Genomic DNA, 23,963 nt, shown 5'->3' with positions numbered 1-23,963 from the left:
GTTCTTCAGGCACTCTATCTATCAAATCCAGACCCTTGAATCTATTCTTCACCTCTACTGTATATTCATCAGGGATGCGATCTAGGTCAAACCTGAATGGCCTCGTGGTTTTCCCAATTTTCTTCAGTTTAAGTCTGAATTTTGCAATGAGTAGCTCATGATCTGAACCACAGTCAGCTCCAGGTCTTGTTTTTACTGACTGAATAGAGCTTCTCCATCTTTGACTGCAAATTATATAGTCAATCTGATTTCGGTGTTGCCCATCTGGTGATGTCCATGTGTAGAGTCGCCTCTTAGGTTGTTGGAAAAGGGTGTTCGCTATGACCAGTGTGTTCTCTTGACAAAACTCTGTTAACCTTTGCCCTGCTTCATTTTGCTTTCCAAGGCCAAACTTGTCTGTTATTCCAGTTACCTTTTGACTTCCTACTTTAGCATTCCAGTCCCCTATGATGATGAGGACATCATTTTTTGGTGTTAGTTCTAGGAGGTGTTGTAGGTCTTCATAGAACCGGTCCACTTCAGCCTCTTCTGCATCAGTGGTTGGGGCATAGACTTGGATTACTGTGATGTTGAATGGTTTGCCTTGGAATCGGACAGAAATCATTCTGTCATTTTTGAGATTGTATCCCAGTACTGCCTTTTGCACTCTCTTGTTGACTATAAAGGCCACACCATTTTTTCTACGAGATTCCTGGCCACAGTAGTAGATATAATGGTCTTCTGAGTTAAATTCGCCCATTCCTGTCCACTTTACCATTTTTTAAAGAAAAATTTGATGGGTTCCCCCATACAACTTTACATAATGTATAAAATACAGATAGTGAGACAATGTTATTTGATGGTGCTATGAGGGTTGTGAAGGGGGTCAAGTCCCTAAGGAGCTCTCCTTTACGAAGCCTAGCAGACGTCTGGTTTTCATGTATTGAAAAGGGGGGATTTCCCCATAACTGCGATACAATGTCAAAAACCAATTTGTTTAATGTTAACAATGATACCACAGTATCTATCAAGACTATTTTTTTCACATTCTAAACAATCCACCTTTCACCATCCTCCCCGGCTGTTAAATTCTCTTACCGCAGAGAGGAGTAGAGAGAACTGCCAAGAGAGTTTGCCGCCAAACTTATTCCAAGTTTCATTAATACTATTTATATAACTGCTATTATTATGGCGATAATAAGTTCTCATAGTTTTCTGTAGTGTGAACCAGCTGCCTAGTAGGATTTTCACAAATGATTCTTTAAGTTATTAAGTATTCTTTACTATTCCATGAGGCTATCCAATTCAGCCGAGAGGCATGATAGTACAATAAAATATTTCAGATGGCCCCCTTGTGACCATTTTCCCTGAGCGCCTGCCCTGGCTATCCTTGGGTTTTTTCTTTCACCAAATGAATTTGTTGAATATCTTCTGCCACTCCATTAATCTTTTATCAGGTATGTGTCAAGAAATATTTAAGACCAAGAAGATCAGTTTTGGCAGTAAAATCATTTTTAAAGCATTAATCCTATCGAGTATTCATGAGAGTGATTCCCAAATAGGTAGATTCAGGGGGGTAGCTGTGTTGGTCTGAAGCAGTAGAACAAAGTTTGAGTCCGGTGGCACTTTTAAGACCAACTAAGTTTTATTCTGGGTAGAAGCTTTCATGTGCGTACAGAATTCATGTATAAGCTTATACTCCGAATTAAACGTCGTTGGTCTTAACGGTGTCACTCAAACTTTGTCCCAAATAGATACTTTTATCTTTAAGATTTTTAATTATCTGATCACAGTTGCTGTCATATAGTTTTCCTTATCAAAGTATACAGTAACGCCCAACTATTTAGCTACACCTGTGTTCTTTTTCACCTATCCAGCATTCCTCATCCAGGCTAGAAATGTCATAATTCACAAGCAGAACTTCTGATTTCTGAATACTTAGTTTATACCCCAAAGTCACAGAATACACCTTTAGACCAGGTTCCAGAGCATTAGAAGTTATGTTGGTTAAAAAATAGAGCAATATCATCTGCATATAAGGCCATTTTAAACTGACATGAGCTAACTGTAATTCCTTTAATATCAGAGATATTCCTTATAAAGATAGCTAAAGGTTTTAAGGCAAAGGGGGAAAGTAAATCAGAGTGTGCACATCTTATTTAACCTTCCCCCAGGCTAATACTAAAAGGGGGCAGAAGCATATTATCTAGACATAATTTTGCCTCTGAATTATGGTATATCCTTTCAACCGAGTGCAAAAAATCATCACAAAATTCAAATTTTCTTGGGAATGCTAATAAGAATTTGATTCTCCAATCCATCAAAACTAATTCAATATTGTGGCTTTTAACATAGTCCAAAATGTTGAAGACTTTATGTACCTAAATTGATAAGTTACAGCCAGGTATGAAGCGTGTTTGATCTGAATGTATATAATGCAGAGCCAAGAAATTAACTCTTGAAACAGCATTGAAGTATTTTAGAATAATAGTTCAAGAGAGATATAGGCCAGTAGGAGCCCACCTCAGTACAAACTTTACCCTCTTTATATATTACAAGAGGGGGACCCGCGATATTCGCGGGGGGGGAGAAGAGCTCCATCTCCTGCACCCCCCCCGCTCGATCTCCCCGAGGCGGAGGCGCTGGGGGCAGCGGCAAGGCCAGTCCTCCCCCCCGCTCTCCGGCTCCGTGGCGGAGGCGGCGGCAGCAGCGAAGCCGGTCTTGCCCCCCTCCCCCGACCGGCTCCCCTCCGCTGGGGGCAGCGGCGAGGCCGGTCTCCCCCCCTGCCGGGTCCGTGGCGGAGGCGGCGGCAGCGGTGAAGCCGGACCTCCCCTCCGCCCCCTGGCCGCCTCTGAGGCGCCAGCGCCAGTGGCGGCGAGGTCTGCTACAGAGCGTTCTGTGCGCATGCGCACGGAACGCTCTTTCATTTTCGGGGGGATTTAAACATCCCCCCGATATTTTTTTTTAGATTTTTGTGCACCCCTGGGGACTGCTTAGATTTTTGTGCACCCCTGGGGACTGCCCCAAGAGTGCACAAACCTCCCCCGGCCCCCCAGCTGCCCCCGGAGCGCTGATTTAGCGATCCGCACTCCGGGGGCAACTTGGCTATTAGATTATATATTATGATACTTTTACTGGAGGACCAAGATTGTGTGAGACTCTTGGTACTACAAACTTTACTTATAGCGCAGCTAAGTGGTAAAGTAGTTAAGCTGAAAATATTTTATAATGTTCCAAAGTCAGGCCATAAAGGCTCTCAGGTTCTGTGATCTTTGCCAAACTTAATTGTTAATTATGGTATTTTATGTTTTTTTCAGAAAATATTTTATTTTTTCTTTATCCAGATTCTGGGAAGTATAAAGCTCTCTAAAGAAATGAACAAATTAATCTACAATGTCTTAGACTGGGTTATCAAAACTCCACTTTTTTTTAACCTGAGAAATTACATCTTTCGCCTTTTCTTATTCTAATTGGAAAAAAACTTTCCAGCTCTCCCACCAAATTTGAGAAACTCCTGTTTTGTGTATAACATATTTTTAAGTATTTTAACCACATCCAATGCATCTGATTTCTGTGTCTGGAAAATGATTGCATAAAGCTTTTTCCTATATCTTGATCTTCTCTTTAAGATTTCTTCTTAATTTAAGTCTTTTTTTTATAGAAAGCAAACTCACTAAGAAATATGCCTCTCACAAATGCTTTGCTGGCTTCCCATATAGAGAGATCTGATGTGTCATTTCGTTTATTCAGGTTTAACAGCCCATAAGCCATACACCAAAAACATTTAAGAATTAAAAACAACAGGCAAAAAGAATTTAGCCACATCAACTCTGCAGGCATTATATAAGCCACTCAGAAACAATCCTTGTTTTTGAGTACCAGAAGTCGCTGAATATTTTAATAACCATTTAACAAGAACCTTCTCCCTAGCAGTGGTATGTTTAGAACAATAAAAGAAAACATGCAGTAACGAATCAACTACTGACAAGAAGCAATCGCAAAAATGTTCTGAAGGAATCCCAGGAAAACTCCCCTTCACCTGTGCCGTAGGGTGTCATTGGTATAATTCCTAGAGAAAAATTTCCTCCAATTCTGCCTGAATTTTTTTCAACAAATTTAATATCATATAAATTGAGATTATTACCTAAGCACCATGTTTTCTCTCTTGGTCAGCTGAAAGAAATGCTTATTGAAATAAGGGTACGGGGGCGATAACTGGGAATCTCACGTTCTTCTAATCAGGTTGTTTGAAACTAGAAGTAAATTGATCCTAGAATATGAGTTATGCACATAAAATGTAGAATTTCTTTCATTAAGAATGTTGTAACCACCAAATATCAGCTAGTAGCTGAAAGAGAAAAACCATGACAGAATGCATTTGTCTTTCTGTTACCCCTCTTCTATCATGATGTTATTAAAGTCAACTCCCAAAATTAAATAGCCATCAAGAAATGGAATCAAGATTTCTTCAAGACTTTTGAAGATGCTACCTGCATTATTCCTGGGGGCATATAAAGAGGCAATCGTAGTCATACCATTACAGAGGTAGCCTTTTAGAAAAAGGTATTTACTTCCTGAATTTACAAATGTTTCAGAAATTAGAAAAAGGTATTTTTAACATAAATGTGCTAGGCCTTTGTTCTTTTTATTATCAGAAGCATAATAAAGGATGCTAGATTCTGGACACTGAAGAAGTCTCATATTAGAAGCCTTGATATGAGTCTCTTACGACAAAACAATATCAGCATTCTCTTTAATGAATTAAAAAATCTTATGGGGCAATCTAATATCTAAATCTATGTGATACATCCTGTAGTATTCAACTGGAGAATTAAACTACTTTCCAACTTTACAATCTGACACAAAAAGTTATCTTACAGGTTCTTTACCTTGCTTCAACTGTCTTTATAAAATTTTTCTAAAATGACAGTCTGAATGGGGTACCAGATCTTTAAGGAATATCATTTCCTCTTAAGTCTTTCTGTAAGGAATTTTAAATCTCTCCTCTTGTAAAATTAAGATGAGAGAGATCTGAGAAGACTTGGATGTTTTCACCTGCGATAATTACTGGTTGTTATGTAAATTATTAAGAATAGTTACTATTACAAGGAACTGCCTTGATCTATTCAGTCTCCATCATGTAGAAACCAAAATGGTCCGTGTGCATAGTGTGGCTGTACACATTTTAGTTGTGCTTTTTTGGCGCATGGGAATCTGCTTCAGTGGCTCCTCTGGAGAATTCTTTCAGAAGCCCAAGGGGACCCCAATGGGAAGGAGCACTCCAAAGCCTCAAGGCACAGTTCCAAGCTTTGCCCCCAGCCTCTTTATATCCCAGGCTTTCTGACTGGTATCAGACAGGCAGATCCATTTCCCAGACCTGTTAGGTAAGGTCCAGTCTGTTGTCGGGAGGGGCAGGGAAATGAGATTGTAAACCACTCTGAGACTCCTTCGGGTAGTGCAGGGCAGGGTATAAATCCAATCTCCTCCTCCTCCTCCTCCTCCTCCTCCTCCTCCTTTTTGGTGGATGTGCCCCAAATGGACTCCAAAGTGCCAGTCTAGCTTGTGTGAGGATACATATGCAGCTCCCTCAATAGTTTTGATGCATTTTCTGACCCACCAATCCAAATGCATCCTTCCGCCCCCCCATGTATAAGTGTGCAGGGGTACTGGTTCTGGGTTGGAAAATCCCTGAAGATTTGGGAGGGGGGAGAGCCTGGGGAGGGCAGGGTTTGGGGAGGAGAGGGACCTCATTGGGGTCTAATGCCATAGAGTCCACCTGCCGAAGCAGCCACTTTCTCCAGGGGAACTGATCTCTGTCATCTGGAGACCAGTTGTAATTCTGGGAGCTCTCCAGCCACCAACTGGAGACTGGCAACTCTGATAGTGGGTGGTGGCTCATTAGGAACTCGGTATACCAGGCATGGGAAGGCAGCTTTTCAAGGTCTTGCACAAGTGAGGGGTGGGGTTCAACATCAGGCAGGTCATATGAGGTATCTGGTAGGCTGTGGTTGCTGGGTGGGTTATAGAGTGTGCAGGCTAGTTCAGTGGAGAGGCAGCAGTGAATGGCTGGAGAGAGAGAGAGAGAGAGGCCAGGGTGTCAGCCTGATCCAGTACTCCTGCTCCAGTCTTGAAGTATTATAACTCCCTTGTACAACACTCTTGCAAATTAGACATTCGTTCTTGTAGCACGTCAGAGGCTGAGCAAGAGGTGCAAAGAATGCAGTGTCATTTCCAAAATGGCTCCTCCCAGCCAGCAAACTAGGAAGTAGAGACTACCGTTGATGTACACCTGTAACTTTTTCTATTTCTAATTAAGCCTTGGGAACATGGGAACGAGTGCAGCTGCATGGATTGTTTTATTTGCTTAGTTGTAATACTTTGGGTTTCCCCTGACCTGGATGGCTGATCCCATCAGATCTCAGGAGCTAAGCAGCACTTGGATGGGAGACCACCAAGGAAGCCCAGGGTGGCGCCACAGAGACAGGCCATGGCAAACCACCTTTGAACATCTCTTGCCTTGAAAACCCTCTGGGGTTGCTGTAAGCTGGCCGTGACTTTACAGCACTTGCCACCACCCAATATTGTGAATTTAGAATAGCTTGTGTTATTCTATGTGAAAGCCTGTAAGACGGAGCTCTTCCGCCAGGCTTTCACATAGGGGCCACCACTACCACCACCACCAATGACGTGGACAACATCGGGGTTAAGGATGGCCCAGGAAGATCTACCACAATTTCTGCGTGGCCACTGGATTTACCTGGTTGAGCTATAGGATAACATCACCCTGGAGAGCCATCCGGAGACCATCTTGTTAAATTGAGTATACTAATTGTCATTAATGTTTTATTGCTTTTATCTGTTTTATATGGGCTTTGCCCCTTGTAAGCCGCCCTGAGCCCGCTCTGCAGGGAGGGCGGGGTATAAATCTTAATAAATAAATAAAATAATAAATAAATTAGAGGTCACGAAAGGGTAGGTAATACAGAGAAGGGAAAAGGGTACCCGAAACCCCGTTCGGTCCTCTTGTTAGTTAATTTTGTTGTCTTCCTCTTGCTCCTTCCCCACTTTTCTCTAAACCTGGGGTCCCCAATCTTGTTAAGCCTGTGGGCAGGCTTAGAATTTTATCCACAGGGAATTGGTGCCGCCACAAAATGGCTGCCATGGGGCCCTGAGGCCAGTCACAGAATGTTGGGAAGTTGCAGGCTAAACCCCTTCCTCCTACGAAGTCCGTTGTTTCTGGGTTCTCCTGCTCCAGTGAAGTGGAGGAAAGCAAGGATTGGCTCTTTGCTTTGGGGAAGAAGCAAGTGGGTGCCAGGAAACCCATCAGCGGGCACAATGGTGCCCACAAGCACCACATTGGGGATTACCGCTCTAAACCATGAGGACTGGAAACATCCTTTTAACATTTGGATTAAACCTGTGCTTTTTGAGAAACCAAACTGGCGTGTCTTCCGTGGGAATAGTTCAGCAGTGTTATCACCAGAAAGGTTTCTTAGTAACTCAGTTGACTTTGTTAACCGCTTCTTGAAGCTTCATCACTGTAAATGCTGCTAAGAAACAGAATTATACTCTGTAGTTGCTCAAGACCTTTTTATCACAAAACTGATGTTAACAGATCAAAAAATGTAGCCACCTTGACTCAGATTACAATCTTTATGCTCATGGCTGTTTTCTGACAAGGGTATGTTTGTTCTTTTAGTCATAACGTTTTCTTTACTCCTTCCTACTAATTTCTTGTAGGCATGAATGCACACAGAATCCCATTCAAGAGTGTATGTGTGTGGGGGGGATTAGAATGTGCATCTCTTTATTTCGCAGTGCCCTTGAATTTTGGCTCAAGCGATTTGAGTATTTATAGCTGCAGAATCCACACTAATCCAAAATGTTTTGTCAAAGTTTTATTTGGCATATGAAAAACTAACAAGAAATGAATAGCTATTAGATTAATTCAGTCATTCCAGATGGGTAGCGATGTTAGTTTGTTTTTAGCAGCAAAATAAAACTGTAGTCCAGTGGAAGTGGCGCCTTAAAGATTTATTTACTCTAGCATACATTTTTTGGTGTGATTCAGAGCTCAGTTCATCAGGTGCATAAACATTTGTAGCATCTCCTCCCCCCCATTCTGTCTACAACTTTTAGTATTGATATGCCTAACAGATGGACACTTAATCCTTCTGACAAGATGAGCTCAAGCTTTCCAAAGTTGATACGTACAGAAGTGCCATCAAGTCACAACCGATTTAGGACAACCCCAGCAAGAGGCTTTCAAAAGCAGGTGAGATGCAGAGGTGGTTTCCCATTGGCTTCCTTTGCAGAGTCATAAGAACATAAGAGACGCCAATGTTGGATGAGGCCAAAGGCCCGTCCAGTCCAACACTCTGTCACACAGTGGCCAAAAATACCAGGTGCCCTCAGGAGGTCCACCAGTGGGGCCAGGACATTAGAAGCCCTCCCACTGTTGGCCCCCCCAAGCACCAAGAAGACAGAGCATCACTTGCCCCAGAGTCATCCTTGGTGGTTCCCCATCCAAGCACTAACCATAGCTGATCCTGCTAAACTTCAAGGCAGGTGAGAAGCAGAGGTCTGCTACTGCCTGCCTCTGCAGGGCCTCCTTGGTGGTCTCCCCCACCCAAGTACTGATCCTGTTCAGCTTCGGAGATCTGACAAAATGGGGCTATACCATGCCACGTTCTCTCCCTCAGATTCATTAGACTTTAAAACTCCCCTGGGCTCCTGCTTTATTTTGTTCCATTATGTAATATATCGAAAAGATCCTGTGCGGTGCCTGAGTTGTTAATGTCCCATTGAAATGCTGCTAGATTTTCACTTTTCCCTTCGTGTTCGTCCACATAAGAAATGTAGGAAGCAAAGGCTTGGATCCTATATTGCTGACTGTTCCACTTGCGGAACGGCATTTCTGTTTGCAGAGGGGGGAGGGTGATCTTCCCTACTTCCCTCTCCTACTTTGCCCCCCCCGGCCACTGTTCCTGGGGGGGTCCACTGAGCTTTATGGGGGGAATATAAAGCTGCAGTGGGTGGGGGCAAGTTGCCTTCCTCCAGTACAAATCTGCTGGTGCCGCCTGGGACCCAAGCCAAAACCCTGTGTCTTGCTCTTACATCAACAAGGCCCGCCTGTTCTGCTTGTGTAATGCTTTGGCCTATTTTGCACGCACTCGTAGGACAAAGCCGCCAGCTGAAGTGTTACAGTTCAGGATCAGTTCTACCACTTCCATTTGTTCTGTGAATAAACTTGGCCTTAAGATTGCCTTTTTGGGATCCAGAGGTCTGCTCAGAGCAGCTTGCCGTGCATTTAATTCCCACCTGATAGTGTTTTGAAAACACAATGGCGACCAGGTTTTCCATCTAACTGAGTTCCGGAATTGTGACGATCATCTGCCAAAGCTTTGCGCTTATTGTTTGTACAGTTGGGATTCTTTCTGTTTTCTGCTTCCTAAGGACTCAGACACGCTTTTATGTCCTCTCAGTTTTCTTAGTGACCTTGAGGTCTAGAAATGCTCAGTAGTTTTAATCTTTTTATTTAGTGTTCCACTAGTATTTAAATATCTAGTAGGAATAAAACTTAGATTTTGAAAAATGATTAAGAAGAAGAAGAGATTGGATTTATACCCTGCCCTTTACTCGAAGTCTCAGAGCGGCTTACAAACTCCTTTCCCTTCTCCTCCCCACAACAGACACCCTGTGAGGTAGGTGGGCTGAGAGAGCTCTTGACAGAAACTGCTCTTTTTCAAGAACAGCTCTTGTCTGAACTATGGCTTACCCAAGGTCGTCCAGCCAGGTGCAAGTGGAGGCGTGGGGAATCAAACCCAGTTCTCCCAGATTAGAGTCTGCGCACTTAACCACGACACCAAACTGAATATTAAGACAATATTCAGGTTTTAACAATGATTTAATCTTAGCACAGAAGTTTGCTCAGCTGCCAAAGATGCAATCTCTCTTACTGTTAACAGATTATCGTTAACATTAGGAAAGTTCTTGTTTAGTCTTTTAAAGAGAGAACCCATCCCAAAACACTGTAATACTGATGTTTTATTGTCTGCTTCTATATGTATTCTTACAAATACATCTGATTTTACTGGTTGTATGTAACAACCCACAATATTTGATAAATTTGATGAATCTGTGTTTTCCCCTACCCCCTTTCCCCCCTTTTGTATCCCACTTTCTTTTTGAGGGGAAAAAATAATAATAAAAAATAGAAATGCTCAATAGCTGAGGGCTCTATTTGTAGCAGGAACTCCTTTGCATATTAGGCCACACCCCCTAATGTAGCCAATCCTCCAAGAGCTTACAGAGCTCTTCTTAATGGAGCTACTGTAAGCTCTTGGAGGATTGGCTACATTAGGGGTGTGTCGCTTAATATGCAAATGAGTACCTGCTACAAAAAGAGCCCTTTGGGGCTGCTCACAAGAGACACTGAGAGCCACCCAGAAGACTCCTGCAATATGTTTTTCCCCTCCTGCCTTACTTAGATTCCGCCCCCTGGTATAAGCTTATCAGAGCCTGGAAGCCAAGCAGGGTTGGCCCTGGTTAGCATTTGGATGGGAAGTCCAGGGTTGCTTGGCAGAGGCACGCAATGGCAAACCACCTCGTCTCGTCTCTTGCCTTGGAAACCCCATGGAGGGTTGCCATAGGTTGGCTGTGAGTGTGACTTAGCGGCACTTTATTATCATAAAAGATAACAGACCCCTCCTCCTCAGTCATCTTATCAAGTTTGCTTTCTGAAGACACCTCCAGACTGGGTTCAGCGGAGCCCTGTTGCCGTCCTCCGGCCAGATCCTCATGGACCTGTAGAGGTTCACATTGTTGTAAAGGGCCACCGGTGAATCGGTGATGTACTGTCGCTGGTAGTAGTTGACCTGGACGCCGCTCGGCGGCGGGGTTGTCTTGAACGTGGTGTAGCCCTGGAAAGGGTGGGCTCTGTTGAGCGGAGGAGGGGAAAGTGGGGGCCCGTTGTAAGCGGGAGACCTGGGAGGCTGCTTGGGTGGCGAGGAGCTGTGGTTTGACCCGCTGCTGCACAGATCCGACCGGGTGTGGGTTCTTCCTCGGTTGCTGCTGCTGGTGAGGCTGCCCTGGGTAGCCGCCGTGGTCTTGTTGAGCAAGACGGGCGTGGTGTGTGATGGGGGCCTCAGCCCGGCCACGGGCTTAGACGTGGCGTAGAGGTGACGGAACTCCTCATCAAACAGCTCCACCACTTGGCCGGTGAACTTGGAGAGGAAGTTGCGATGGACCTGGCCGCATAGCCACGTGAAGCTAGCAGGAAGAAGAGAGAAATGTGGGTCAAAAGTGTAATAAGTTTGATTATGAAATAAGTGCCCACCAGTTTATTTCATCTCACCGAGGTCTCCTGCTTCCTGCCAATGAGTGGGCCTTTGCCACTTTTTTTTTTTTTAACTGCATTGCCCAATATGTTGTCTGCTAAATTTTTTTTTGTTATCTCTACAAGTAAAAACAAGGGGTACTTTTTCTTTTTGCTTGTTTAAGGAAAGGTAGATATCCAGGGAAAGGATCTGCAAATCCTCTTGAGGAGTGCTTCGGGCCCTTGCTCCTCACCCCCATCCCCACGGCACATCGTATTTACTCGGAAGAGAAAATCAATATTCAGCTCCCCGCCCACAGTTATGGCCCGTTTTCAGGTCGGAGGGGTGTGAACTCAATACTTTACAAGGGGGATTCCACGTTTTGGCAAAACTTAGCTCTGAATAAGGCACGGGGTGTTTCCAACTGTTGCTTAATACCCCCAGTTATTTTCAAGCTGAAACACATGTACTGGGGGGAAAGCAAAAATGGGTGTGAAAGAGATATGTCCAGCCCAAAGCAAACTCCGTTTCTGATAGAAATCTTCCTGGAGTGAATCCAGGATGTTTGTTTCAAGGAATCCACACTGCTGCATATTTTGTCATGTTTACCACTCCCTAAACGTGATTCTTGCCATTCGAGAGAGCAAGTGCTCTGTTAGTCTGCTGCAGGCAAAAGAACGAAAAGTCTCGTGGCACTTAAAAGACAGCCTGATCTTGAGGGCCCACCAGGCTAGACCCATCTCGTTGGATCTCGGAAGCTAAGCAGGGGTCAGCCCCGCTTCGTGTTTGGACGGGAGACCACCAAGGAAGTCCAGGGTTGCTACGCAGAGGCAGGCAATGGCGAACCACCTCTGACCATCTCTTGCCTTGGAAACCCCACTAAGGGTCACCATGAGTCATCTGTGACTTGAGAGCACTTTCCACCACCAGCAGCTAAAAGACTGACACATTTACTGCGGTATAAGCCATCGTGAGCAAGAACCCACTTCGTCAGATGCGTGAAATGTTACATTCGGTCGACAGACATACATAGGGTGACAAACAGCAGAAGGGTGGTGGTGGAGCGGCTACAAAAAGTCATATGTAGGACCAGTTTATCAAGATAAGGCAGTTGACATTACATGACAACACAGGCGACGGGAAGGCAGGGTGAATCCGAACAGGAACAATTGGTGTTTTTAATGAGCTAAACAATCCCAAGTCCCTACTGAGTCCCCATCTGATCGTATCAGATCTTGCCTGTGAATGTCAACTCAGCGGCTTCTCTCTGGAGTCCTCCTCTGACTATTTTCCGCCGAAGTACTGCAGCCTTCAAGTCTGTTACTGAATGTCCCTGGAAACTGAAATGCTCCCCCACTTTGTCGAGTGTTTCCATTTTAATGTCTGATTCCTAGCTTTCTAGTTGCTCTAGAAACTGCCCAGTGTTGTCAATAACAGAGAGACATTTGTTTGCATACGACACCATCCATCGTATTAGAGGACGCACAGGTGCCAGGGGGTTGTGCCAGTTCAAATGCCCCTATCTCCACAATTGCTGTTTGCTCCCTGTTGGAAAACATCTAGACCACTGGTCCCCAACATGGTGCCTGGGGGGGGGGGGCATGGCTCCCATTAACACCTTTCCTCTTGCCCACCAATTATTTTTAGAAAGTGGCTGGGGCGAGGGGGGCCTTTGCCCACAAAGGCTCCTGATTGGCCACTGGAGATTTGATTGGCTGTGCAGATTTTTTAAAATAGTAGTTTGGCACCAGCTTCCACCACAGCACAAGGATCTTCAGTAGCTACGTCTTTTGCAGCGGCTATGTTGCGGCAGCCGTTTTGTGTCTGTGCCTACCATGGTGTGCCAGAACTCCAAAGGTGCCTGCAAGCTCAAAAAGGTTAGGGACCCCTGATCTAGACAGCCTGTCTGCTTCCTCCATGAAATCACTTGGGGGTGGGATGTGCATCTTCAAAAAACACATGGGAGGAAAAAATTAACACTCTCCTCCAATGTTCCCTCTAAGCTGTGGAGTCTTGTGAGCAAAAATTCTGCTTCGTGAGCTGCTGGCATTAAAGTTGTGAGCAAGCGATTTGGCTGCTGCATGAATTAGTTTGCTCTGGAGCCCTCCTTCCTGAGCTAAGACAAAAAATGTGTGAGCTGGAGGCTAAAAAACTGTGAGCTGGCTCACACTAACTCAGCTTAGAGGGAACAATGCTCTCCTCCCTTCATGCAACACCCCCACACCACCCTTTTAAGCTTCCTCAAAGCCCTCTGCTCTTCCACAGATCTCCCAACATAACCTCAAGTCTGGCTCCGAAAAGGGTTGCCTTTTGTATTGAGGAATGTGCTGGCTGTCTGCTTTGCTTTCATGGACTACGGCCAACTTTGCTAGATCTCTCTGGCTTGCTGCCTGTCCTGGTATTACAGAATGCTTAGGCGGTAGGAGAGCTATTTGGTTGGCACTGCAAGGCCGCTGGTCTTGCAAATGAACTGCTGAGCTGATAGATTTTCCTGTCTGAGTTAACTCTTACTCAGGCGTAATCTTCGTGGGGGCGGCGGGGCTTCAGCCCCCGCCGAAATTTTCAGGAAGGTGCTCAGCCTCCCCCAGGAGCCACCCTTGCTCCTAGCAAAGCAATGCCTCTGGCCCAGCCCCAGCCCCCCCCTCCCGGGAAATTGGAAAGTCTACACCCTAACATTCCCTCTCACAACCTAGGACCAGACAGCTACCTGGAGCTGCTGCAACACGGCTGCTGCAATACCTGTCAAGAACTTTGTGCCATGGGAGTTCATTGAGTCTGACAAGCAGACGCCAGGTGTAGCCCAAACTGAGCAAGCTTTGGTTTGTGGGCACTGGTCAGAGCATGACAGGCCCAGAAGGCCGTCCCTGGCAGTGAATTCTTGCTATGCATTTCGATATGTTTTAGTCCAATTCCCCCTTTAGCGCCAGCTGCATAGGCAACAACCATCAGCTCATGAAAAGCATGTCAAATTTGCTCAGCTGAAGTCTGGCTTGCACCTGCAGGCTGTGTGTTCCTCCAGCCCTGCATTTCAATGTCGAGAGAGTTTGTTCTGTGCAGAATTGCGCAGGTCTATCATTTTACTCTGTCGTTCCTTTCCAGATTTTGCACAGTGAAAGAACTGCTCACAGGCTGCAAGGACCTTCCTAGCTTAAATAAATACTCCTGTGAGCTCAAAGAACCTGCCCACTGAGGAGGTTACCTGCTGTATCTCTGCATGCTGCTCTGCTCCAGCCTAGCTTCCTCCCTCCCACCCTCTTCTGCTGGAAGCGGGTAATTCAGGGTGTGTCTACACCACTGGGTACGGCACTATCATTGTGCTACGGCAATTGCACGCCTTCTGGAGTGTCTTGTCCACTCAGGAAAATGCAGTTCCTAATGATTACTGTGGCCAATAGCTCAGTACATGGATACAGCCTCTGACATATCTTTTAACTGGGGACGATTGATTCAGTCACTGCCAGTGACTGATGCTGCAGAATAACCTGACCCCCTCTGAGGGTTGCCAGGTGAGGCTGACAAGCCGGCGGGGGACTTGCCAAGAAACTTGGGGGAGGAGAGGGAAGAAGTGCAATTGAACTCTGAAGTGAGTTCCGAGTGAGCTGGCTGTCACATTTAAAGGGCCCATGTTCCTTTTAAATGCCTTCCCTCCATTGGAAATAATGGAGTATGGGGGCACCTTCCTTGGGGGCTCATAGAATTGGACTCTATGGTCCAATCTTTTTGAAACTTGGAGGTTGTTTTGAGGAGAGGCACCAACAGCTATGCTGAAAATTTGGTACCTCTAACTAAAAAAAACCAGCCTCCCAGAGTCCCAGATACCCACGGATCGATTCTCCATTATACCCTTTGGGGTCCGGACTCCATAGGGTATAATAGAGCACCCAGAGGCCATTCCCCACCCTGCTTTCTGATAGCCCTGAAGTGGGGGGAGGGGCTCCAACCCGGGGATTCCCCCACCCCCAACTGGGGATTGGCAACCCTACCCCCTTCCCGAGGAGGCAGTCCCGTGTCTCTGCGAGAGGCTTGCTACCTTCCTGTCAGAATGCACACATAGAACAGGAGCTCACAGGGAAGGGGAGACCTTCTGTGAGGGTGAATGACTCAGAACTGTACCCAGGGGTCATTTCCTGCAGGAGTGCACAGGAGCGGAGCTCCGGCAGTAAAGCGCTCAGGGGGCGGGCACATGCAACAAGCCCCACCCCCTGCTCCCAGCAGCCCTCAGTCAGAGCAAGAAGCAGCCAGGTAAGTTGCAGAGTTCCCCCCCCCAGCCCCCTGGTCCAAAACAGTCCAGTGGCACCTTTAAGACTAAGTTTTATTCAGGTACAAGCTCTCCCTCCTCTGCGAGGACAGATCTGCACGCTCCCCCCCCCCAATAGCTAGCAATAAAAACCAGTCCAGTGGAGCCTGAGCGGTGGGTGTTGCCTTCTGACACACTTCCAGTGATGTCACGGGGTGTGGCATATGCAAATGAGTTGTGCTAATGAGCTCCTGCACCTCTTTTTTTACGAAATTACCCCTGACTGTACCCAAGTATATTTTAGCACCTGTGATGGCAAAATCCAGTTCTCCATCTCCCCCCTTCCCCCAATCTTTGTAGTAAAAATCACTACCTTCATGAACTGCTAGTTTGCTGCTCTGGGGAATCAAAACCCGTTCTTTGGAGTATCCACCCTCTTGGCCCTATAGTAGAGTTTGTATGACTGGCTGACAGGTCGAACCTTTTGATTGAATCCCGAAGGAGAGAGAGAGAGACAGGCATTTCTGTCCCAATGGAATTAACGGGCATTAACATGTTTGTCTGACCCAGGGGTGTCAAACATAAGGTGCGTGGGCCAGAACTGGTCCATCCAGGGCTCTTACCCGGCTCGCAAGCAAATGGTATGTATGGAAATGTAAGGTACTCCCCAGGGCTGTGTTATCCATAAGGCTGACTAAGCTGAAGCCGAGGGGCCCTGCAGGGACTAGAGGCCCATCATTTTTATTTATTTATTTTTTTGCTGAGGCACTGTTATTTTCTTTTCATAGACAGCCTGTAATATATGACCTCTACTAATAAGACAATTAACTGCTTCCTTATTGCAGTGAAACAAATTGTCTCTTATATTAAAACAATTATCCATAAATTATATATTTTTAATAAATGATAAAAAATTTATTCACTTCAAAATATTACCGTACTGAACGATTATACCCCCAAAATGTGCTTTCCTGAAGAGTTCTACTCGTGCAATAAAAATATATTAAAAAATAGTGAATAGTATTCTTCAGGAGACCCTCAAAATGGATGTAGGGCTATGTACTGCGGTCTAGTATCTATCGTACCAGGGTCAGGCTGTCAGCTGTAGTGGGGTGAAAGACGGAAGTGCCAGAGGGGCCCTGAAACACCTGAAAGCCCAGGGGCCCGGTCACGGGTTAATACGGCCTTGGTATTCCTTCTTTTATGGTATGCCTTGGAAAAAACCCAATCCTGCATATGATTAAATACATTTATTGGCGCTTTTGTGTTTGTATTTTGAGTAAAAAAATAATATCTTTAATTGGGTTTGCCTGTGCTCTTTATAAACTGTATATCTCTGATACCTGGTATTACATTTTACGGCACACATGGCCTGACCTGTCAAAGTAACATTTGTGTCAGATCCTGTCCTCGTGACAAGTGAGTTCGACACCTCTGCACTAACCATTGGGGAGGGCAGGGCTTTTTTTGTAGAAGAAGCCCAGCAGGAACTCATTAGCATAATAGGCCATACCCCTGATAGGACAGCCCATTAGCATATTAGGCCACGCCCCCATGTTACCAGAAGTGTGCTCATCCAGCCACACCCACCTTTTGCTTCTTATTCTGTTTACCTTGTTTGTTGTCAAAACCCAGGGCTTTTTTTGTAGCAGGAACTCCTTTGCATGTTAGGCCACACACCCCTAATGTAGCCAGTCCTAATGAGTTTCTGCTGTTGGGTGTGGCCTTTTATGCTAATGAGCTCCTGCTGGGCGTGGACAACTCAGGAGCCAGCCGGAACTCTGTTCCTGTGCGTTCCTGCCCAAAAATAGCCCTGGGGGGAGGGGCTGTGGCTCAGTGGCACAGCATTTGCTTTGCATGCAGAAGGTCCTAGGTTCAGTTCCCTGGCACCTGCAAATTAAAGGCTCAGGGAGTAGGTTGATTTGAAAGCCCTCTGCCTGAGACTCCGGAAGGCCAGTCTGAGTAGACAACACTGACCTTGATAGACCAACGGTCTGACTCAGAACAGGGCAGCTTCATAGATGTTCCTTGGGTCCCCACCCCACCCCGTACACTATACACTGCTCAATGCAGCCTTCTTTTCTTAATGCTGCACAGTGCTTGCTGGCCTCCTGTTTATGCAAAATGTTCACAAATCTAATTATTCCAGCCCGGTGGGTAGCTGAGTGAAACATCCTGCTACCCAACGTTATTCTCCCACTGCTGCTGCTGCTTCCCTCCCACTTCCTCCTTCTGCCCCTTCCTGTTCTCTGCACCTGTTCTTCCGGGCTCTCTGCAGGCCCTGAAAACCAGGAGAGCGAAGCAGAAGGTTCCCCCGTGATACTTTTTCTGGCGTAGGATGCAGTGCTGCTCCTTGGCTCGGAAGGGCAAACGGAGAGTTCTGCTGACGCCACTTTAAAATATAAAGGACCGAGAGTGCAGTCCCCAAATCAGGATGTGTTGCAGAACTGCTTGTCGCTTTGCCAGTGCTTTTTCCATGTCCAAGAAAGGACACTTCGGCAGTCCGGAGGATGTTGCCTTCGTCTGCTCACTGGAGAACAACTGCTGTTCTTGTCAGGTGCAAAGTGCACTTAGTACTTGTATTTTATCTCAAGAGACCATCTTGAACTGAACTCTGTTTAAAAAAAAAACGTGTCAGGTGGTCTTACCTGTATGAACCAGACAGAACATATCTCCAGTCTGAGATGATGAATTTTTCTTGGATTTGCCCTGAGAATTTCCGGCCTGATTTAGCACAATAAACTTCTCCGGTAACGCTTCGCACGGAAATATTCTGTCAAAAGTAAAGAACGTGAAATAATCTTCTGTTATGCTGATGCTTGTAAACACCACTTGCATGCTGATACTTTCCTGGCTGCCGCTATCAATCCTTCCCTCTGAATCTGAGAATTATTAGTGTATGGGTGCAGGTGGCTGGGCGGAAGAAGCAGCCCATTTGAAAGTGTTGGTTTCAGAGTTATGTCCCTGGCTGCCACTACAACCTCAGCCCTCTCATCCAGTGGGAAGCTGATTTGGATATAGGATGGGAGAACATCCATGGGAAACTGCATTTTGGCTAGCTCTGTGCTAGTTTTTGGGCAGGGTCACATCCCGAGTGCCAAGACTGAGAATATGTCAGAGTGTATGTTCCCATGTGGGATGATAAAGAATCTCTTTTACAGATCAAAATATCAAAACAAGTCCCTCAACTAGTATACAGCGTATATACTGTATATAATGCAAACACCATTTCCAAACAGTGAACAATATGTACTGTACAATATGATATGAAATGATACTTTTATGAAGGTTCCGGATAAAACTTTGTTTCGGATGTCTCCTTCAGAGATGAATTCATAAGTGTGTGTTTCCTCATTTTATACCACCAAAATCAGTTTTACATCATCAAGATTCAATCAATGTTGATTAAAGGTTGAAAAGATTCTTAAACTGGGCTACCAGTCACCATATTCAAGAGGAGATCACTCTGTGCCTCAGGAGGCATAGCCAGCTTTGTGACATTCTAAATTTCACCAATATATCTACAAGGTATATAAAAAGGAATTGCACATAACACATATATAATTTGAGGTATAACATTGATTTTAAGTGTATTTGCCCCATAAAGGCAAGTTTAAGGTTGCCCATTTGTCCCAATCCAAAGATATGTCAGCAATCAGCTTGTTGACATTTAGCATAATCATATGCATAACATCTCTAGGAATCAACATTCCAAGTTAAGTAATGGCATCTGGGCACCATCAAAAATGTCCATGAGCGAATACACTCTGATATATTGTCTCCCAATGGCACCATCTCAGATTTTGTCCAGTTAATCAAATAGCCAGACAAGTCTCCAAAGGTATTAATCATATTAATTAATGCAGGAATGGAAGACAGAGGTTCAGAAATAAACAATAAAGGATCATCTGTATAAAGAATAATTTTACATTCCAAAGAATTAGAAGAAGAGGAGGAGAGGAGATTGGATTTATACCCTGCCCTTTACTACCCAAAGGTGTCTCAGAGGGGCTTACAAACACCTTTCCCTTCCCCTCCCCACAACAGACACCCTGTGAGGTAGGTGGGGCTGAGAGCGCTCTTGACAGAAACTGCTCTTTTTCAAGAACAGCTCTTATCAGAACTACAGCTTGCCCAAGGTCATCCAGCCAGGTGCAAGTGGAGGAGTGGGGAATCAAACCCGGTTCTCCCAGATTAGAGTCCGTGCACTTAACCACTACACCAAACTACAAAGCCATGAACGTTATCATTTTGTCTGATGGCACAAGCCCGAGGTTCCAGATGTAGATCAAAAATCAGAGGACAAAGAGGGCAACCCTGTCTAGTACCCCTTTCAAGAGGAATGGCTTGAGAAATGTGCCATTAGTCAGCACCCTGGATCTGGGAGAAAAACAGAGTATCCTCGTCCATTTTAAAAATTAAGGAAAACCAAATGTAGTCAACGTAACAAATGTACATTTCCAGTATATTTTGTCCAAAGCCTTTTCAGCATCAAGTGAGAGAACAGCAACTTGATCAGATCTCCTCCTATTTAAAACAATCAAACCAGCCTAAGATGATCAGAACCTTGCCTAATCTCATATAAATCCTACGTGGTCTTCATGTACCAAAGTTGTAACAACCCTTTGCAATCTGGAAGCAAGAACACTCATTCATATCTTAGCATCTACATTAGTCAAAGGATTAGGTCGAAAATTTGCACGCTGAGTATGGTCTTTCTTTGCCAGGTTTTCGAAGCACAGTAATATGAGCATTGTATAATGATGGTGGTAATGAACCAGACTCAGAAGTTTAAAAAATGCTGGTCGTTGCATGGAAGTGGAACATGCATGGTCTCACAAGAAGTAATAAATATACGCAGGAGGAGGCTGTGATTATCTTAGTGCAGTGGCATTAAGCCGCACGTGGTTCAAACTCAGATTACTGGCAATCGTTCACCTGTATAACTTCCCTAAACAGCCCTTTGGTCCCGTACAAATCTTTGCCTCCCATGCCCTTCACAAACGGGTTATTCTAGCATCCCACCTACCACTCCAACAGATTTCATTTGGGTTTTTTTAAGGAGCCACATTTGGTTCTAAAGGCCATAGGCTGCAGACCCTTGCCCTAAAGGCTTAACATCCCCAGCGAGGAAAGACTCGTTGTTGTTTTTTTTTTAAATCCCCGGAGGGGTATTTTTATTTTTTCCATAAGACGACAAACTACAAAGAAAAATATAGGAAGGGGGACTACAACTATGGATAAAGGAAAGAAACCCATACTAACTAAAAACCCAAGAGTGGGAGACCCCCTTTATGTTAACCTTAATATTAGTATTAAAAGAGTTAGTAAAACAATATACTTGTAGAGTTCTTGTTTTTCACATTGTTCTATATTAGTAAATTAGTTATTATGAGAGAACTTTCTGAGCATCTTCCTTATTTCAAAGAGCCATTTATCAGAGTCCTTCTGCCCTTACTTAGGCTTTCTGTCTCTAAAATCATATACAGTTTTCATTGCTCCCGCACCCGCTTCGAAAGACTTGTTATTGATTCATTGACTTCATTTATAACCTGCCTTTCTCCCCTGTGGGGACCCCCCGAGTAGCATACAGCATTTTCCTATCCTCCATTTTCTCCTGACAACAACCCTGTGAGGTAGGTTAGGCTGAGAGTGCAAAACTGGCCGTGGCCAACGCTCCCCCTAAACTGTGGAGTCTTGGGAGCAAAAATTCCACTTTGTGAGCTACTGGCATGAAAGTCGTGAACGAGCGATTTGGCTGCTGCTTACATTAGTTTGCTCTGGAGCCGTCCTTCCTGAGCGAAGACCAGGGGTCTTGTTGTAGAAAAAGAGCTGCCGGAGCTCATTAGCATAACTCATTAGCATAACTTATTTGCATATGCCACGCCCCCTGACATCACCGGAAGTGACAGAAGGCCACACCCCCTGACATCACCGGAAGTGTGTCAGAAGGCCCGGCTACTTACCCTCCTGCTTCATCCTCATTCCCAAACGGAATGAGGATCGAAGCAGAGGGCGGGGTAAAGAAGGGGGCGGGGCTTCACCACGTGACCGCCCCGCCCCCTAGAGGTTCTCTTCCGGAGCTCCGTACCTGAGAGCTCCCCCCCGACTAGAGCCCTGGCGAAGACAAAAAATGTGTGAGCCGGAGGCTAAAAAACCATGGCCTAGCTCACACTAGAAGAAGAAGAAGAAGAGATTGGATTTATACGCTGCCCTTCACTTGGAGTCTCAGAGCGGCTTACAAACTCCTTTCCCTTCCCCTCCCCACAACAGACACCCTGTGAGGTGGGTGGGGCTGAGAGAACTCTGACACAAACTGCTCTTTTTCAAGGACAGCTGTGCCGGAGCTTGTGACTGACCCAAGGTCACATCAGCAGGAGCAAGTGGAGGAGTGGGGAATCAAACCCGGTTCTCCCAGATTAGAGTCCGCGCACTTAACCACTACACCAAACTGGCTCTCCACACCAAACTGGCATTAACTCAGCTTAGAGGGAAGACTGGCCAAGGTCCCTTGGTGAACTTCCACGGGCAGAGTGTGGATTACAACCTTGTTCTCCCGGATCCTAGTCCAACACTCTAACTACTATGTCACAGTGCACTGGTAACTAATAGAGATTCCTAAGAAAAGAGTTATTGGCCCTTTGTGTGTGTAGTGTTAGCAAGTTGCAACAGATTTATGGTGACCCCATAGGGTCTTCAAGGCAAGGGACCTTCGGAGGTAGTTTGCCATTGCCTGCCTCTGTGTAGCGACCCTGGACTTCCTTGGTGGTCTCCTATCCAAGTCCTAACCTGGACTGACCCTGCTTAGATCTGATGAGACTGGGCTAACCTGAGCCACTCAGGTCAGGGCAGTGATTGGCCCTAGCTATTCATCCTAAATGGAGCTGCGGTGGCTCAAGTGGTTAAGACGCTGAACTGCAGGCTGTGGAAGGTCAGTAGTTCAGCAGTTCGAGACCCGGGTGTTGCATGATGGAGTGAGCTCCCGTCTCTAGTTCCAGCTCCTGCCAACCTAGCAGTTCGAAAGCAAGAAATTGCAAGTAGATAAATAGGTACCACTTCGGTGGGAAGGTAACAGCGTTCCGTTCGCCTTGGTGTTTAGTCATGCCGGCCACATGACCACGGAAACGTCTTCGGACAGCGCTGGCTCTTCGGCTTTGAAACGGAAATGAGCACCGCAACCCTAGAGTCGGATTCGACTGGCTTTCGAGCAAGGGAACCTTTACCTTTTTTATTCATCCTAAATACAAGCCAAATTTTTATTAGCGCAGTATCCTCTGTCCTTCCCACTATAGCATCCAAGGCAATGAAGAATAATAAAAAGAATATGTATTGCAAAACAGATAAAAATGATTCTTGTCCGTATCTGGATTGGCTTGAGGCACATTACCACCTCTACTGAGGGGGAAAAAAATTCCCTTGCTCCAATAGGAAAACATCCAATAGCCCAGCATTTGCCTCCTTTGAACAGCATCCCCAATTTGCCCCCTCCTCCAGACGCATTGTAGAGTTCAGTACGGAGATTAACCCTTTCCCCGCCTGAAAAGATCCAGACAAAAGATCATGTTGTGCTTCAAGGGAACATGTACGGAGGACAAGCAGCCGGGAGTTTGCAATGGTCAAGGGTACCTTGAAGTGATCCTCCGAGACATGTAGTTTGTTGCACATCTCGGTGAAGAGCTTGAGGTTACTGTGGTCCAGTAGCAGGTAGACAAAGACCCTCCGCTTGTTCGCTGCTTCTAAGACATCGCAGAAGATCTCGGCATCACTGAACACATCCATCAAAATAGCCAATACCTGGGAGGGAACAGGCGGAGCAGAAATAGAGCATCAGGAATGGAAATATTTTACCTGAACCTGTGCTCTGGGCGATGTGTATAATGAATCAATAGCTTTACGAGATTTATCCCCAAAATCCATCTGGTTAATCAGCAATTTAAAGGAAGAGATGCTCACACTATCAAAGGCCTTTCCAAGATCAATAGATAAAATTAATGATGATTTAATGTTTTTATTTTTTACTGTGTTGGATTATGTTGATGGTCTTTCTGGTACTGTCTACCTGAGGTCCCTATTGGGAATAAACCCTGCTTGGTCTGATCTATAACAGACATTATACTTTTATACTATTATGAAAAATAGGCTGTTGTATAAACTTTGAAATTCTGAAAAATTTAATTTAAAAGTTTGGTTTTTTTAAAAAAAGGAATAGAAACCTTCAGCTCTGAGAAACAGGGAGTCGACGGCCCTAGGATCAGCGTCATGACAGACCTTTCGGCACGCTGAAAACCCTTCACGTGTCCTTATTTTAGTCATGCTGACAACAACCTTTTAAAAATGCTTTTTAATGGATTTTAAAAGTTACGTAAACATTACATCATATAGCAATCCCAAACAAGCTACACAATTATAAAAGTCTATTGTTAATCCAA

The 23,963-nt window shown here is 45.2% G+C and overlaps 1 protein-coding gene across 1 annotated transcript; it reads right to left on the bottom strand.

Annotated features, from left to right (window-relative positions):
- Positions 1-10,697: 10,697 nt before the first annotated feature.
- LOC107125532 (protein FAM83A-like) lies at positions 10,698-23,328 on the bottom strand (the record flags this gene model as incomplete). The annotated part of the gene is made up of 3 exons (XM_015428953.1): positions 10,698-11,250; positions 18,183-18,307; positions 23,161-23,328. Coding segments are annotated over 3 exons (846 nt in total), but the record flags the coding sequence as incomplete, so codon positions are not given.
- Between the last annotated feature and the right edge of the window lie 635 nt (positions 23,329-23,963).

The sequence above is a fragment of the Gekko japonicus genome, unplaced genomic scaffold (assembly GCF_001447785.1).
Source record: "Gekko japonicus isolate JY-2015 unplaced genomic scaffold, Gekko_japonicus_V1.1 scaffold1004, whole genome shotgun sequence".
NCBI classification, from domain to species: Eukaryota; Metazoa; Chordata; class Lepidosauria; order Squamata; family Gekkonidae; genus Gekko; species Gekko japonicus.
Note: the sequence above shows the minus strand (reverse complement) of the source record. Positions and strands in the feature narration are given on the sequence as shown.